This window comes from Pundamilia nyererei, unplaced genomic scaffold, assembly GCF_000239375.1.
Source record: "Pundamilia nyererei isolate P.nyererei 1_Seehausen unplaced genomic scaffold, PunNye1.0 scaffold00033, whole genome shotgun sequence".
NCBI lineage: Eukaryota > Metazoa > Chordata > Actinopteri > Cichliformes > Cichlidae > Pundamilia > Pundamilia nyererei.
Genome location: NW_005187434.1, coordinates 2,167,114 through 2,180,020, shown reverse-complemented (window position 1 = coordinate 2,180,020; position 12,907 = coordinate 2,167,114). Strand labels below are relative to the sequence as shown.

The 12,907-nt window shown below is 39.9% G+C and overlaps 1 protein-coding gene across 2 annotated transcripts; it reads right to left on the bottom strand.

Moving 5' to 3' along the window:
• Window positions 1-1,366: 1,366 nt before the first annotated feature.
• On the bottom strand, window positions 1,367-9,429 carry cyp1d1 (cytochrome P450, family 1, subfamily D, polypeptide 1). Of its 2 annotated transcripts, none has more exons than XM_005729473.1 (8): window positions 9,328-9,429; window positions 5,925-6,231; window positions 5,228-5,833; window positions 4,454-4,577; window positions 4,254-4,343; window positions 3,031-3,154; window positions 2,849-2,935; window positions 1,367-2,732 (listed from the first exon to the last, which is right to left on the bottom strand). In XM_005729473.1, the coding sequence occupies exons 2-8, from the start codon at window positions 6,213-6,215 to the stop codon at window positions 2,450-2,452; spliced, it is 1,605 nt and encodes a 534-aa protein (XP_005729530.1). In that variant the 5' UTR covers window positions 6,216-6,231; window positions 9,328-9,429; the 3' UTR covers window positions 1,367-2,449. The 2 variants fall into 2 exon arrangements, with proteins under 2 accessions (XP_005729530.1, XP_005729531.1); XM_005729474.1 differs by lacking the exon at window positions 9,328-9,429 and adding an exon at window positions 6,439-6,903.
• Window positions 9,430-12,907: the final 3,478 nt, after the last annotated feature.

Sequence of the window (12,907 nt, the reverse complement as noted above, 5' to 3'; positions counted from 1 at the left end):
TTTTTAAGAGATGAACGTGGAGAGTTCCCGCTCTCATCTTATTGTTGGCATCATGGTGGAGAGCAGGAATCTGACAAATGGGAGTGTAAGCAGTGGGAAGCTGAGCCTTGTAGACCTGGCAGGCAGTGAGCGAGCAGCCAAAACAGGTGCCAAGGACCACCAGCTGAAGGTCTGCTCCTATCTTGTTTCATGGGTCAGTGAGTGGTTGAAAGATTTGTCATGACTTCTTTAAATTCTTCCATGTTCTCCTCTGTGCAGGAGGCAAACTCCATTAACAAGTCTTTGAGTGCACTGGGTGATGTGATCTCAGCTTTATCTGCTGAACTGCCCCATGTGCCATACAGGAATAGCAAGCTAACACAGGTAATAAATTAAAAAGGCAGTATTCTAGTTTTTCAATTCTGAACTCCAACGTAGACAAGCAGTTCAACCAAAATGTGTTTCATCTCTCTCAGGTGATGCAAGACTCTTTGGGTGGAAATGCTAAAACTCTGATGATCGTCAACACCTCTCCTACAGAATACAATCTTGACGAGACGCTCACATCTCTTATGTAACAGAGAGAGAAAAAACAGTGTTTTATTGTATTTTAGCACTAAAAAACTCAACAGAATAACACTTGAACTCTCTGAACTTTGCAGTTATGCAACAAGAGTGAAGGCCATAACCAACAACGCTCAGAGAAATGTGGAAAGCAAAGAGATTGCCCAGCTGAAAGAGGTGCATGCCACTTTCACAGCCAGCTATTCAAATATGTACATTTCTGTTTAGAATTAAACCATAAAATAATGTGAATGTATTTTTTTCCAGGTGATCATGAAACTGAGATCTGGGCAGAGCGTGGAAGAGGAAGATGTTTGAACCGTTCTGCGTCGTAATAGTGAATAAAGTTATGAGTAAAGATTGTTAGAGATGTTCACATATTAATTTAGCCATAATTAGTTGGACAGACATCACAGTGCAGTTACTGACAGTTGCTGTGAGGATTGCGTGTGGTTTCTTAATGAATGTATAGAAACGGGCCCCCACAATAAAAGGCTCCATGTGTAAATGAAGATGTGAATAGAAATCAGCAGGTCATTCAGTTTGCACGTGTTTGTGTGTGGCCAGTGAGTTCAGTGGCTGTGAATAGACATGCAATAGCACGCAATGTTACACTGTTGTTGACAAGAGTTATACCGATGAGTTTGTAAAATTAAAGCTTTAGTTCAAAGGTCAGGGGAATTGTAGGAAATGTTCAAATCTGTTAATGTATCAAAGAAAATTTGTCCTCTTGTACACAAAAATCTACGGAATATAAAAATACGGCACTGTGACACAGATCTCATGACGAAAACAATATTTATTATTTAATATGTATCCTTAGTTAATATTTATTATTAAAATAATCTATTAAAAAATTAAAATAGGGTTAAAATGCTTGCATTCTACTTTACTTAATACATTTCCATAGCTTGGTTTTCTGTACTTAACATATCTATCTAGGTAGATAAGATTGTTTTTTTTTTCGTTTTTGTGTTTTGGAGGCATCCTTCTGAGCTAGTCCTCCCCTACTCACTTCAGAGTCAGCCTCACTGCCATCATCATCCATGAGTCACTCAGAACAGTGTGAAGGTACAGACAGAAAGCCAGTAAACATTACCACACAAGCACAGGCACATTATTGTTTTCAGATTGCATGTTTTATACAAAGCCACTGTCTGCAGCTGTTTTATGTGACTCAGTTTTACTCTTTCTATAATTACTATAGAAAGAGGCTAACTGTAGGCTGTATATGCTTTTAAAAAAAAACAATTTCCAACATCAGCTCTACTTTTTCTTTCAAAAATAGTCCAAAAGTTAACATTTTATGCATACATTATAAACAATAACTGCCTTAAACCTAGTGGTATTAGTGCTTTGAGATAATTTGAATATTTGTTAGTATGTTTGTAGTTTATATAGCACACTTTTTTTATGTGATATTATTTTACCTCAACATGACGTATAGAGGTCAGGTATTTACAATAAGAATAAGTTATTCAACTTGTAATATTCAGGTGAAACAGTTCATTAAGAGCTATCAGCTGAAGTCTGTCCTTCATAGTTTCCAAAAGAAGGCACTATCATCAAATGTTCACAAACAAAAGTTTAACAACAGCTAAAAGTGTCTATTCTATTTCTATTTACAAAACTATTAATGAAGTCATTGTGGCTTACCCTGCTGCCAGTGACACTCATCCTCATTCCTCTGTTTTTAACTGTGACCAGTCACTTAAGATACTAATGTAGCAGGCAGATGGACTGAATGCTGTAAAATGACCTCATGTTTGCTTTGTGTATATTTATCTTTGTGTCTGTGCTTTGACCACATTTGCCAAACTGAGCACAAAATAGTAATAACTACAATTAATTTCCGCTGTGACATTCCAAAACATCCGAAAGATCATCATTTGAGTTTTCAGACGGTCTAAAATCTCTGGGAAATGGTAATCCTGTATGGACGTGGTTTCATAGTTAGACCAAAATCAGTGCTGAGATCCAGCTCCTGCCCTGGAACATTTTCAATACGTAGCCCATGAAGAAGCGTGGTAAGAAACACAAACATCTCCAAACGTGCAAATTCATCGCCAAGACAGCGTCTTTTTCCCATGCCGAAGATCTGGACTTTCTCTGTCAGCTCTTTGTTCAGGAGTCCACATGGATTCAAGAAACGCTGTGGACGAAATGTCTCAGGATCGCCCCAAAGATCACTGGGAAAGAATGAACATTTTAACAAATAAACAAAAATGTTTAAAAAAAATCCACACAGTCTTAAAAGATAAAAAGAACGAGACAAAGTAGATTTTTACTGCTTTCGGCTACTCACGTATCATGGTTGACTTGATATTGATTAATGAAGACGCATGTGTCTTTGGGAATGAAATACCCATTAAATGTGATGTCTCTCGTGGTGCTGGAGAGGAAAAATATAATCAGAGGAAAGTGATAAAAAAAACAATCTACATGCTGAAAAAACAAATTTACTGCTGTCAAAACTTTAGGTCTTACCAGTGTGGTATGGTAAAAGGGACATATGAAGCATGACGAAACACTTCATATATGAAGGCCTCTGTGAAAGGCATCTTGGCTTTGTTGGAAAACCTGGGCAGCTGGAGTTTGCCGATATGCTCATCTTAAAAAAATAATGATAAATAATAAAACATAATCTGTATCTCATCTTTTGGGTCTAAAAAAATGTGACATAAGTTGTGATAAACTTGCAATTTTGTTAACGTTATTTACATTTTTATTTTCATTTTTATTCTTGTATTCTAATAATATGTCTTTGTTTTTTGTTTTTTTTTTATTTAAACTTAACATAAACTGATTTCCAGGCTGTGGTTTGCTTTCTTTCAGTTTGTAAAAACTTTATGCACATGTGCATCATAAAAAATTACAATTTAAAATATGCTGATCCTTTAGATTACTTTACAAATATTGCTCCACTAATAAGGCTTTCGGTACTGTAAACAACAGAATTAAAGCCTCTTAATTAAATGAAATGTAAGAGATGAAAAAGGGAATAATGTCAGACTATGTCTGTTCACTGCCTTGCGTGTCAGCGCCTTTGTGTCTCCAGGGAACCCTCTAACCCCTCTCCTGTTCTGATTCATCCTGCCTCCTCTTAGTTCTCTCTGTCTCTCTCTCTCTCGCTTCATCTCGTCCTCTGTGAAAATACAACGTGCCTCAGAACAGACAGCACCAGTTCTCTGAGCCCACTTCAAAAAGCGTCAGCAAATTGGACTGATCTTTTGTGAGTTTCTCTGGTCTGATTCTGTCTCTCCAAAAAGCGTGCTCGGTTGGCTGTTGTTCAGTCTTTTTAATAAGGATTCTCCCTGATACTGCAGACATCACAGACGGCTGCATGCTCATGTATGGCCTGTGCATAGCTGCTAATGAGAGGTGTATTTCCACCTGTTTCTTGTAAACTGTGTGAATCCCATTTGTGGTGAATATTTTAATAGATAAGAACTACATTTACTGACTTGTGCTCATCAGTGATGTGGGACTTAAAACGATTAAGGAGCAACCTCCTATTTTTGGTCTATGAGAAACAGAATGATTATGAGTCCGTCATCAGAGCAGGAACAAGAGAGGACTTTCCTATTTAGCATACCCTGAATTCTCTGTAAGCCGTGTATTTACCAGTTTCTAACAATGGGTGACTTTGGTGAAGAGCCGAGCACACTGTACAGCATATGAGTTTGTTTTATTGGAGCATAAGGCATCACCTATTTCCTGGTTTATTTTATCCTGGATGTCAGGAAACTTGATGAGGTACAACAGGCTCCACTGCAAACCAGCGATGATGGTGTCGAATCCTTTGGAAAAGCACAAAAAAGGGGGAAAATTCATTATCGCCATTAGGATTTATTACTGGCATAATACAAGCGTAAAAGCATCATAATGTGAAATTTGTAGTTTGCCTAACCTGCTCCAAAGATGTCTATGACAGTGTGAATGATCTGGTCGTTAGAGAGCATCGAAGTATCCTTGCTTTCTTCTCTTTCTTCACAAAGTGCAATTAGAGCGTCTGTAATGTCCCGGATACGGTTCTGCAAACACAGATAACTTTACTCCTTCCAACATCAAGCAGCTGTCACTGCTCAAATATAAAGTTATCTACTTTAACTGCCAGCTTGCTTTAAACCTTAAAAGTAATTAGGGAAGGGACAGTAATCAATTGTGGTAAGACGCGTGTCTTCCAGTAGAGTTGCTAATTCCTAATTAGAGTGCGTGCGAACATTTTAGCCATCTCTGCACAAGAACAAAAAAGGTCCATCACATGGAACTTGTTAGTTATTTTTTTGGCTACAGTTACGATCATAGCTACCAATGTATGAGTTCAATGTCATATTAAAGAGCCGGGATGCAAATTAGTGGCACAGATCTAAAGAAAACAACACCAACAGACACATTATTTACAACATAAGGCTGTGGCGACATCTATTAAAGGTCACTGTGCAAAAGATCAGTTAAAGTTAAGATAATATAAAAAATATATAAATAAAATGCAATATTCACAAATCATTAAGAAGCCTAGTTGCTGATTATTATGAAACTGAAGTTTATGTCAGTAAGTCATGTGCAAAAATGAAATAAATAGAACTTAAGCAAACAGTGATTATATGGCACAGATTGTACTGTCATTTTCCCCCATTTAAACTCAATTCTTGCCTACATGTAAGTCTGCATACTTAATTACCTTATCAAAGGTGTCAATGTGTTCCTCAATGTTCCGCTCCATGAATCTGTTCATCCTGCGAACGTACTGGACTATCTTTCTCAGAGATGGACTCGGAAAGTAGCGAAACACGGGGAAAAAATCAGCCAGGTTCCCCGCTGCAAAGAGCTTCAGGACCTCGTTGTTGACATCAACAATAGTGAGAAACTCCTTATCACTGTAGTCATACCGTTTCCCAAAACAAAGCGCACAAATGACATTTGCCACTGAGGTTACCAAGGTCGTTGCTGGGTCTATACCCTCCGTTTCCTCTTTTGCAGCTTTTTCTCGAATCACCTGCACCATCCCTGCAGCCTCTGCACATATGTGCTCCTCTAAGAGGCAGGTGGCACCAAAACCCCTTGGCTCAGCCTGGGAGAAAGACCTGAGGGCATTCTTACACAGCTTCTTATGGAGCAGCCACACAGGTCCGTAGTTCTCATTGAAAGTCATGCTGGTCCCATTGGCTATAGCAGAGAAGATGAAAAGGTTAGGTCGCCCCGCAAAAGCTTCCCCGTGTCGAACCAGAGCCTGCCTGATGGTGTTGTACCCACTCAGAACGACAACAGTCAAAGAGCCAAGGCGGAGCTGGATTCATGACACAAACAAATAAATTAACTCATGCTCACTCTGTTGATCTGAAACTAATAATACAAAAACTATATATAACTATATGTACCTTGAAGATGTCTCCATACTGAAGCCTCAACCCAGTTAGAGAGAGATGAATCTGATCCCCGACCTGGAGCAGATTCCCGACAAGGGGCCACGGTTTGGGGCCAGGAGGTGGGGGATATTTTGTGTGGTCCAGCTGGGAGTCAAGATGGAAGTGGAAGAAGGATCTCTTACTCTTTTGACCCCAGATAACCACCAGGAGGAGGGTTAAAAGACAGAGTGCAACAGTTACACTAGATAGAGAGCCAAAAGAGTTCTCCTTGATTGGCAGAATCCCAAACAGCAGCGGCCTCATGTTGCAAGTAGAAATACTGAGAGATAAGAGAGAGAAAGTTGAAAGTGAAGAAACAAAAAACCCCAAAAAAACCAGATTTATCCTTGAAAGGGAGAAAACAGATCAGATCCTCGTTAAAAGAAAAGAAAATGTGCCTCATACTGTGTCCTGTAAAAACCAAACAAGGAAAGAATATTAAAAAATAAAGAAATGATAAGAAAGCCATACAGTAAGATAAACTCACCATACAGGGCCCTCGGAAACTTGGCGGAGAAAAAAATTTACAGCTCAATTTAGACAGCAAAGAGCAGACACCAAAATATTAGGTAGTCAGAGGTTTGAGGTCTGACCCTTGGGAACTTGTGATGAGAGTGGCTTGCATTACGGGATGTCCCATGCAGCAACAGCAGCCAGGCCCCCTGCAGAGGGAGCTGCCGCCCATTCACAAAAGAGAGGCACACATAGTGAGAAACTTGGCTCAGGGTTTTGGATGAGTCCGACTGAGCCAGCCAGAGGACTGCATCAGCCAATTTAACTACAGACTGGAATCTTACACAGCATGGGCTCCTCCTCGCCAGTTCTTACCTTGACTAGCAAAGGTAAATTGTAAATGGTTTTTATATAGCGCATTTCCTTCTCCACTGGAGCAACCAAAGCACTTCATACATGGAGACTGTGTGATGCAGTGCAAAGGCTAAAAATGTTTTTCAAACTCATTATGTGGTATTATTACCAGCTTCCTGGCCCTGACCACCAGAGATGCTTTTAAATAAAAACTTAACACTTATACAAACAATGTTAGTTGTTAGTTGGATGATTTGTTTATAATTTAATACTGCACTGCCTCTTCAGCTAAAATCTGACTACTTATGTCTTCACTGTGCATGATTCAGTTCTCTCTTGATGTTTTAGGCTGTAGACTGGAAAATAAACTGCCAGACTGCCCCACTGCCTGTGGACCGATTATCTAGACATAACAGTATTTCATCATCACCAAGGAGCCACCAGGTTGAGGATCACTGCTCTTCAGAACCAGTAGTATCAGAGTGAAATGAAATGTATGGAGTGTATTAGGAAATCCATGTGCAACTGCATGTATTCCAATCCTCTGTCGAAGAAACAAGACGCGGTGTAATGGGTGATTGCCCTGAAAGCAAAGAGATGGATTTCAACCCTGCCAAAAGGATCTGATACCTGACCCACGCCAACAGTTCTTCATTCACTTATAAGTGGAGAAAATGTGAGATTTAGGCTACCCTGCATGTTCCTGTCTGATAGGCAGGAAATGAAGACTGCAACACAGCAGCATTGAGCGAAACAGCTTAACAATGGGAAATGACTGTGTCCCACCCTGCCTGTTTATGTGCTGCCTGGTCAGAACATGCTGGACCACCCAAAAAAAAAAACTATTTTGAGCTAGGAAAGTATTTAGCAACTCCAAATGGCTTCCAGAAGTCTAGCCCTCCCCACTCACTGCCACACCATCATACAGGCGCTTCAGCCTTCAATCCAGTCAGTCCCCATACAGTCCAGTGTAAAAATGTTAACTTTATATCATTTAAAAAGCTTGTTTACAGTCTAGTGCAAAAAAATGGTTTGGCCCTCTATGGATAGTTTCCCCCTTCATAATAACTATCCACTGTGTACTCAAGCCATAGTGGATACGCTATGGCGGCTTAATGTTATAGACATAAGTGACAGATTTCCCAACACAGGAAGCTGCAGCTAGTCGCTACATGCCAGTCCTAATCTCTGCTAATTTGAATCACTGAAATGGACCACATGTTTGAGCTGCCAGTTTCTTTTCAACGATTTTGATTTAAAGTAGTCCATAGCACACAATAAATACCGGATATGTGGGTCTCTGTATTTATTCAGCCTGCTAAGTTTGCTGATAACACCAATTCCTGGTTAAATTCCCTCTAAATGTTGAGGAAAGCCACTTCAGTGTTCTCTTTATTACTTTCTCTCACATAGGATACACTGGACCATCATTTCTTGTCTCACGATATAAAGAAAAAAAGCAGCCGGCCATTAACAAAAACAAATGACGAACACAACTGACGGCAAGTGACGTCAGTCATCAGAAACTACTGCTTTTCCATCTTTGCCATAATTTTGTATGTTTTAACCTTTTAAAATGCGTTAAACTAATGGCTGATGCCTAAACACAACACTGCTTTATTCAAATCTACTTTTTATGAAGCTGTAAAACAATTTGCAACTTTGGGAAAGCGCCTTAGAAAAGGGTGTTCATATTTAAGTAGATTTAATAATTCAGTTCAAAACAATTTCTTTTATATATATATATAGCACCAAAATCCCAAAATCTCAAAGCAGTTTATTATTTAAAGTTAAAGACCCCACAATAATGGAGAGAAACCCCGAACCTGAACATAGAACAACACAGTGGCAAAGAATCTAAAACAAGCTTTTTTTTTTCTTTCTTTCTTTTTCTTTTTTTTTTAAATTACTATTGTTTCCATAAGGAATGAATGACAGCACAGTGGCTACGTCCATGTTTTATATAGAGTCAGTGGAGCCACTAATAATTGCCATCCACTTCTTGAAAGGACAAGAAGCACTGTGTCGGTGAGAGCAGACTGCTGTAGGCCACTGCGGGGATAGTTTAGGCTCTCGTACATTAAATTAGCTCCTCGTTGAAATTGAGAAACTCAGTGACGAACAGCGACCAACCTCTGCTGGGAGTTATTTATTTATTTATTTACTTATTCCTGAAAATTCACTCAGAAGCCCGGGGCTTGATTATGTGACATCAGTACTTCAATCAAAGCCGGAGCGTCCTGATAGGCTACAGAGTGGACGCCCCTCTCTGGGAGGGGACCTTTGGAGCACTCGGTGAAGGTGCTTGTTGGTGGTCACAGGGCGGAAAGTACGTACAGGCTACCCTCAAATGTAAGCTTGACTGTGGTGCGCATACGCATATATAGCTAACGACCTTGCGCATCTTTGAGAGCGGTTGCTATTAACCGGTCTGTGCGTTCAGAAGCTGCAAGAGTGTTTGAGCATTTTGAATCTATAAGTTCACCTTTCTTTTATATCCTCAGGTCCAAAATTGGACAAGGCCCACCCCTCCCCCCCTGTACTTCTTGGAAGCAACGGCTGTACCAACCTTTATTTGTCTCCGATGCACGGGCCACCGGGACTGCTCTCGCTCTGCAGTTTATTTACAGTGTTTCCTCAAGCAGCTGCTGCAGATTTACTCAGAGAAGCGTCCCCCTCCTCATCTCTCAGTTTGTACATCCTACTTTCTTTTGCGTTTTAATCCCTCCCACAATAGATACAGGCCGAGGAGCAGACGAAGAGGCTTGCAGTGAAAGGAGTGGGGGGGGCGGTAACAGATATTTTTGCTTAAAGTATAAGAATTATGGTTTGCTATAACCGCCTGCTACTGAATTTGATGACCTCAGATGTCAGATAAATATAACAGTTTGATGAAATACAAAACTGATATGATCAGACAGCTGAACATTGAACACAGCTGAACTAAAATAATCTACAAACATAAAGGATCTTAAGACTTGTTGATCCTGTTAATCTTTTCTGCAAAGTATGCATTGCAGCTCCCCTACCTCCACTCTCCCCCTCCACTGTCCTCCAGATACATTTTAGTAACGGACCTGCTGGTGCACTTAGATTGATTTCCAGGTTACAGGCAGGAGGATGGATGGCACAAAATTGTAAAATTACACTAATAAGATGGATAAGCTGCATCACTCATCAGTTATACTCATTTATTTTTCTCTTTCCCTTTCACAAAGGATAGTCCAGTTCTGTTGCTGAAGGAAGTGATAAAGAAGGTGCTGGAGCAGCTTTTTGAGAATTTGAACAGCTGCAGAAGCTTCCAGGTTACTACGCAAAGGTGACTGAACACAAGCAAGAGAGAAGTGAGTCCAAAGTTCTGCTAAAAGGAAATGACCTTGTTTGACATGGAACCACAACTGATGGGAATGTCCCCTTTCCTGTTCTCTTTGATTTTATTATATACCATTTCTTGACGCAACACTCCCAGGGATGCGTGTCCCTACCCAAGGTCTCAGATCTTTTTTGAGTTAGGCAAATGCAGGATGCTTTCTTTAATGTATGCAAGTTGCATACATTAAAGAATGTTAATGTTGCATAATGCAACATTAACATTTACCCAGTGACCATGAATCACCTTTGTTTGGGCACTGAAGTGACAAAACCTGAACAGTTGCTGCAGTTACCTAAGAAATATTTAACACACATTCTTTCCAGAGGCCTGGAGGTGAGTGAGCCAACTAGTTTCTCTGACTGAGAGATTGGTTCCTGTCTCACAAGAGAGCAGTGTCATCTCCCCACATCTCCCCAGTGGCAGATGACACTGCCCTCTTGAGGGAAAATAATGTTACTCCAGGCCAACAAAAAGTTTTTTTCAGTGGCAGAAGCAAGCTTCAATAAAACATACAGTGCTGTGCACATCTTGTGCTAGATAAGCTGCCATGGATGGCTCCAGAGTCAGTAAATTACTCAAGCCAGACTTTTCAGTGGTGTCAGGTCCAAGTACTATCCACCATCCAGAAAGCTTATAAACTGTAACAAAAAAACCAAAAAAACTCAATATTTGGGCGTCACAGACAGCATATTCATCACCTACAGTCTTATAACTGACAACAACAGGGTCATATAAGCTAACTTTAAGCTGGTAGACAACAAAGGCAACTAGCAACAGCTCACAAGCCCGACTTAGCTGAGGTGTTCTTGATGAGGGGAAGACCTTAAAACATGGGAACAGATTGTGAAGGTCATGTGCTGACGTGGACTCACATGTAAGAACATATTTGCATAGCACATTTTTACACAAAAACTACAGAATTCTTTATAACAAAATACCAGAGAATAGAAATAAAGGTTAACCAAATGCAAGTGTGAAAACATGAGGTTTTAGCTGTTTTGTGAAGGCGATCACAGAGTCCACAGATTTCAAGTTCAGTAATTCATTGTTCACTTGCTCTGACAAGCAAACACTGAATTACAATATTTTATACATGATGAAATAAATGCATGAATAACAGTTTCCAGTTCAGAGTGTGACACAATGAGACTTTACTTGGAAATATTTCTTAAGTAACACAAGCAAGCGATTTGACATGAACGTCCAACATGCAAAGGTTACGCCAAGGTTATCATGGCCCTGAGTCTGTGGACTCAGTGGTTTTGATTATTATCTTATGTTTCAGGTTAATTCTTGTTAAGATTTTCTTGTTCTTATGGTTTGGTTTCTGTTTTGTATTCTTAGCTCCTCCTGTTCTGTGTCTCTGTGCCTGCCCTGGTCCTACGTCTCTGTGTTCCCTCCCTGTTGCCATGTCTGTGTCATGTCACGTGTCATCCCATGTTTCGCACTGTGTGTTATCCTGCATATCATTCTGCGTGACTTTCTGCATTTTCTTCTGCGAGTCATGGTTTCAGGTTTGTTTAGTAAGTTTTTCCCAGTTTGGGTTTATCTTTATGAAGCGCCTTGAGGCGACTTATGTTGTGATTAGGCGCTATATAAATAAAATTGAATTGAATTGAATCTTAGTTTCTGTTGTTCCCATGTCCACTCAGTCTGTATTCTCACCATTTTGAAAATAAAGTTCACTCACATCAAAGCCAGTGCCTGGCTTTTGGGTCTCTCGTTCACGACTCCACATGTCTGCCGCTGCAACCGTGACAAAAGTTCCAGAGAGAAGATTTAGCAAATGTGGCACAAGGACCGAGTTTCCATTGTCTTAGACTTAAATCTGTCAGGGGACAAATAAGGACTTCTGCTTTTTCTTCATTAAGTCAGAGCACCTATGTAGGATCTGTAGCTAAGAATTATCTTGGGACTAAAAAGAGATATATAACTGAATGTCATCTGAATGTAGCAGTGATTAAAAAAATGTCCTCAAAGATGTTCAAAACGTGCTGAAGAGCCATCAGATATAACAGAAAGGGCCCTAAAACAGAACCTTGTGGTATGCCATAGGTAATAGAAATAGAAGAGGACATGTACTTCACTGTGTTTATGTCATCACTGGTCATCTGCATTATTAAAGGAGTGAGAAGTGTCTTCACCTAGGCCATGTGGGGGTTGCAATATCCCATACGACATGTGTTGTTTTTATACACTGACGTGAGCAGTAAAACCTTTGAAGTGCAAATTCTTGAGAATTTTACTGAGAATGAATTATGACACCTTGTGATCTGCCTGCACTGGACCCCTGGTATGAACAATGTAATTTCTGTAATGTGTCACAAGGGAGTGCTCTTCATCTGATTGTCCAGTGACATGCATTCCCAAATCATTGCTGCTTACTACATGTAGCTGCATATATTTAAGCTGTGAATTAAATCATTAGTGCTTCATGTTGGGAATATTTACTAATCCTAAGAGAATGACATATTCACCTAATTTCAGAACAATGCAGTAAATTACAAACACAAGTCGTTGCATTCCTCTACCTCTCATTTTTTTCTTTTCTACTCCTTTTTCTAATAAATTCGACTAATAAATAGCCCTAACTAATTCCAGTGTCTGCTCACTCACCTTTTCTCTCATTCTTCCATTCCTTGTTATGGTAAAAATGTAAATGGCCTGCATTTGTATAGCGCTGTACTCAGTCCCTAAGGACCCCAAAGCACTTTACACTACATTCAGTCATTCCCCATTCACACACTGGCAATGGCAAGCTACATTGTAGCCACAG

Excerpts from the sequence above, each read along its gene's own strand:
- cyp1d1 (XM_005729473.1), bottom strand. The coding sequence starts at position 6,215 with ATGAGGCCGCTGCTGTTTGGGATTCTGCCAATCAAGGAGAACTCTTTT. Across the intron at positions 5,834-5,924 it reads AGTATGGAGACATCTTCAAG|CTCCGCCTTGGCTCTTTGAC; the intron begins GTACATATAGTT and ends TCATGAATCCAG. Across the intron at positions 4,578-5,227 it reads ACATTGACACCTTTGATAAG|AACCGTATCCGGGACATTAC; the intron begins GTAATTAAGTAT and ends CTGTGTTTGCAG.